Raw genomic sequence first — 3,343 nt, 5'->3', positions numbered from 1 at the left:
GGCAGCGACGGGTGGAGCCCCAGACGGCGGACGGCTGCTGCTCTTCTCCACGAGGACGGCGAAGTGGCGAACAAGTTGATCTGCTCCACGAGCACGAGGACGGCGAACAAGTTGATCTGCTCCACGTCTCCACCGGTCACCAGCAGAGATCACGAGAAGCTCTCAGGCAACCATGACTGGAATGTCTCCTACCGTGGCTACTGCTGGTGAGTTCATCAGATCAATATTGATCATTTCTTACTGACAAGGATGTCAACATGCTGCTGTTTTTATGTGAAAATTGATTGTTTTTTCACATACAGTGGATTCTTCAGGCACTCCTATTCCAGTTAGCACTGAAAATTCTACCCAGAATTCAACTGCATCCCAACAAGAGGTTGCCACAAAAATAAGGACAAGAAACAAAACTGATCTAGCATGGGGATATTGTACACAGGTTGTGGAAGGAGGCAAAACAAAGATCAAGTGCATGTATTGCAACATGACTTTAACAGGAGGAGGAATCCATCGTTTCAAGGAACATTTGGCCAAAGTGCCTGGTAATGTAGTTGCATGCAAGAAGGTTGATCCTGAGTTTGAGTATACAATGTTGAAAAATATTGAAGATTGGAATGAGAAGAAAAAAAAAGCAGCAAGAGGAGTATGTGGAAGGGCACCCATATGGTCCAGAACCTGGAGAGGAAGATGTTCAAGTCTCCAATACCAATGCAGCCGCATCAAACAAAGGTAAAAAAAGAGCTGCTACTACTACTCCTAGTGTTGGCAAGTACTTCAAGCCTAGAACTGGACCAGGGGATCAACCAACAATTAAGAGTGTTCTTCAAGGAGAAGCGGTCAAAGAGGACAGATATGTGTGTGACAAGATGGTTTCTTGATGCTTCTATTCCATTTAATGCAACTAATTCAGTTTTTTATCAGCCAATGTTTGATGTCATGTGTGCATTTGGTTCTGGATACAAGGCACCACTCTGTAAGCAGATGCGTGGTCCTTATATTGCAAAATGTGTTGAAGAGACTAGGAAGTTTGTTGATGGATTCCACAAAATTTGGAGGGAAACTAGTTGCACTATTATGGCTGATGGATGGAGTGACAGAAAGAGAAGGACCCTCATCAATTTTTTGGTCTACTGTCCCAAAGGTACTATCTTTCTTAAGTCAGTTGATGCCACTGATAGCTCCAAAACTAGAGAATATTTGTTTAGATTGTTCATAGATGTAGTCAATCATGTTGGGCGTGAGAATGTAGTTCATTTTGTCACTGATAATGCCTCTAACATGGTTGCTGCTGGTAGAATGTTACAAGATGAGTTCCCATCCATTTATTGGTCCCCTTGTGCTGCCCATTGTGTGAATTTGATATTGTCAGACTTCGGTAAGGAGGATTTAGTGAAGAGTACTATAGCTCATGCATCTATCATTACAAAATATGTCTACAACCATTGCTACCCATTGTATCTAATGAGAAAGTTCACTAAAGGTCATGAGATTCTTCGCCCAGCCCAAACTCGTTTTGCTACTAATTTTATTGCATTGCAAAGCATATATAAGTACAAAATTGAACTGCAAGCAATGGTCGTCTCCAATGAGTGGACAAAGTGTGCATATTATAAGGAAACACAAGCCAAAAAGTTCACCAAATATGTGCTAGATCAAAAATTTTGGAAAGATTGTGCAATTGTTTGTCATTTATCAGAACCACTAGTTCGAGTGCTGAGAATAGTGGACAGTGATGAGCGACCTGCAATGGGCTACCTGTTTGGAGCATTCCATTCTGCAAGAAAGGAAATTGTGAAGAGGTTTCAGAGAAAGAAAGACTTTGTAAAGCCTTTCATAGAATACATGGATGCACGTTGGGATAAGCACTTTGATAAGAATCTTCATGCTGCTGGCTTTTGGTTCAATCCTAATAATCAATACAATGCTGAAATTAGAGACAAGTACAACGTCACCACTTCTGGAGTTCTTGATGTCATAGAGAAATATGCTGGCAAAGATATTGCCCTTAGAAGTGCTTTGACAAAAGAAATGAAAATATTTAGAAATGGAGAAGGTGATTTTGGGCGCGCAACTGCTAAAAATGATCGCCATGTCATGCTTGCTGGTAAGTAAGTTGTTGTAGTTCATTTCAGCAGCACTTAATTTTGTTTTTACACAGATTTCAGCAGCACTAAATTTTATGTTTTCACAGATGAGTGGTGACAAACTTATGGCTGCAGTGCACCAAATTTACAGAAGCTTGCTTTGTGTGTGTTGAGCCAAACTTGTAGTGCATCTGAATGTGAGAGGAGTTGGAGCTACTTTGAGCACGTGCACTTCAAAAGAAGAAATAGATTAGAGCATCAAAGGCTAAATGATATTGTGTATGTGCACTGTAATCTGAGACTGCAACAAAGGTACCCCTTCTCTTGTTCCTTACATTCGTTGTCTTTTTGTTATTAATTATTTGCATAAATAATACATATCTGTGAATTCAAAAACTAGGTCCAGGAAGTATACTAGAAATTATGACCCAATAATGTTTGAAGAAATTGGACATGGAAATGAAGCTTGGATTTTAGAAGATAATCCACCTTGCCTTAACTCTGAAGAGCTAGATGCGTTTCGCACTAAACTTTCTGATTTGAGTATACAATGCAGTGATGGACCTGATGGTAATGTCTCTTCTCTCTTGTGGATTGTGACATCATTTCTGCATATATACCATCACATCTAAATTAATAAATAAAATTTCAGATTTGGAACTAAACTTGGATATGGTGGAGGCTGATGTCATGGATGAAACTGATGAAATTATGGAGGACCAGAACCTTAGGCATGAAGATGCATATGATTATGATGGAATTGCAATTGAAGTTGGAGGAGCAGAACCTCAAGATCAATGGGATCCATTAAGTTTTTATTGAGTAACATGCTTCATGTCTTTCTATCTTATTAATTATTATCATGCACTTGTTCCTGTTATTGTGACCGTGAGACTAAGACTATGTGTGAGTGTGAGTGTGTGTCATGTGAGACTATGTTCAATATGTTGCTATGAACCTTATGTTTGTGAGTGAAATTGAACCTTATTATGTTATCGTGCACTTTTATTTTGAATTATATATCATATATGTATGCACCGGTTCAAAGTATTTGTGGCCGGTTTGATTAAATTGAACCGGCGGTTCAAATGGTTTTTAACGGTTGGACCAATGAACCATTAAACTGATAGCCTTGCCGGTTCGATCTCCGGTCCGGTTCGAAAAAATATGCCTCCTGCTGAAGAAGAGAGGACCCCAACTCTAGCCCCGGCGGAGGCTTCCACGCTGGAGGGCTCCCCTAGCCGGGGTAAGGGTCCAATGAT

General features: G+C 40.2%; 1 protein-coding gene across 1 annotated transcript; it reads left to right on the top strand.

The window, feature by feature from the left end:
* LOC110436679 lies at nucleotides 886–3,076 on the top strand. The gene is made up of 4 exons (XM_021464137.1): nucleotides 886–2,101; nucleotides 2,189–2,393; nucleotides 2,482–2,651; nucleotides 2,734–3,076. Exons 1-2 carry the CDS (start codon nucleotides 922–924, stop codon nucleotides 2,197–2,199), a joined length of 1,191 nt encoding a protein of 396 aa, XP_021319812.1. The 5' UTR covers nucleotides 886–921; the 3' UTR covers nucleotides 2,200–2,393; nucleotides 2,482–2,651; nucleotides 2,734–3,076.

The sequence above is a fragment of the Sorghum bicolor genome, chromosome 6 (genome assembly GCF_000003195.3).
Source record: "Sorghum bicolor cultivar BTx623 chromosome 6, Sorghum_bicolor_NCBIv3, whole genome shotgun sequence".
Lineage (NCBI taxonomy): Eukaryota > Viridiplantae > Streptophyta > Magnoliopsida > Poales > Poaceae > Sorghum > Sorghum bicolor.
The sequence above is the reverse complement of the archived record's forward strand: the minus strand, read 5'-3'. Positions and strand labels throughout refer to the sequence as shown.

Coding starts and splice junctions, on each gene's coding strand:
- LOC110436679 (XM_021464137.1), top strand. CDS start 922: ATGTTTGATGTCATGTGTGCATTTGGTTCTGGATACAAGGCACCACTC.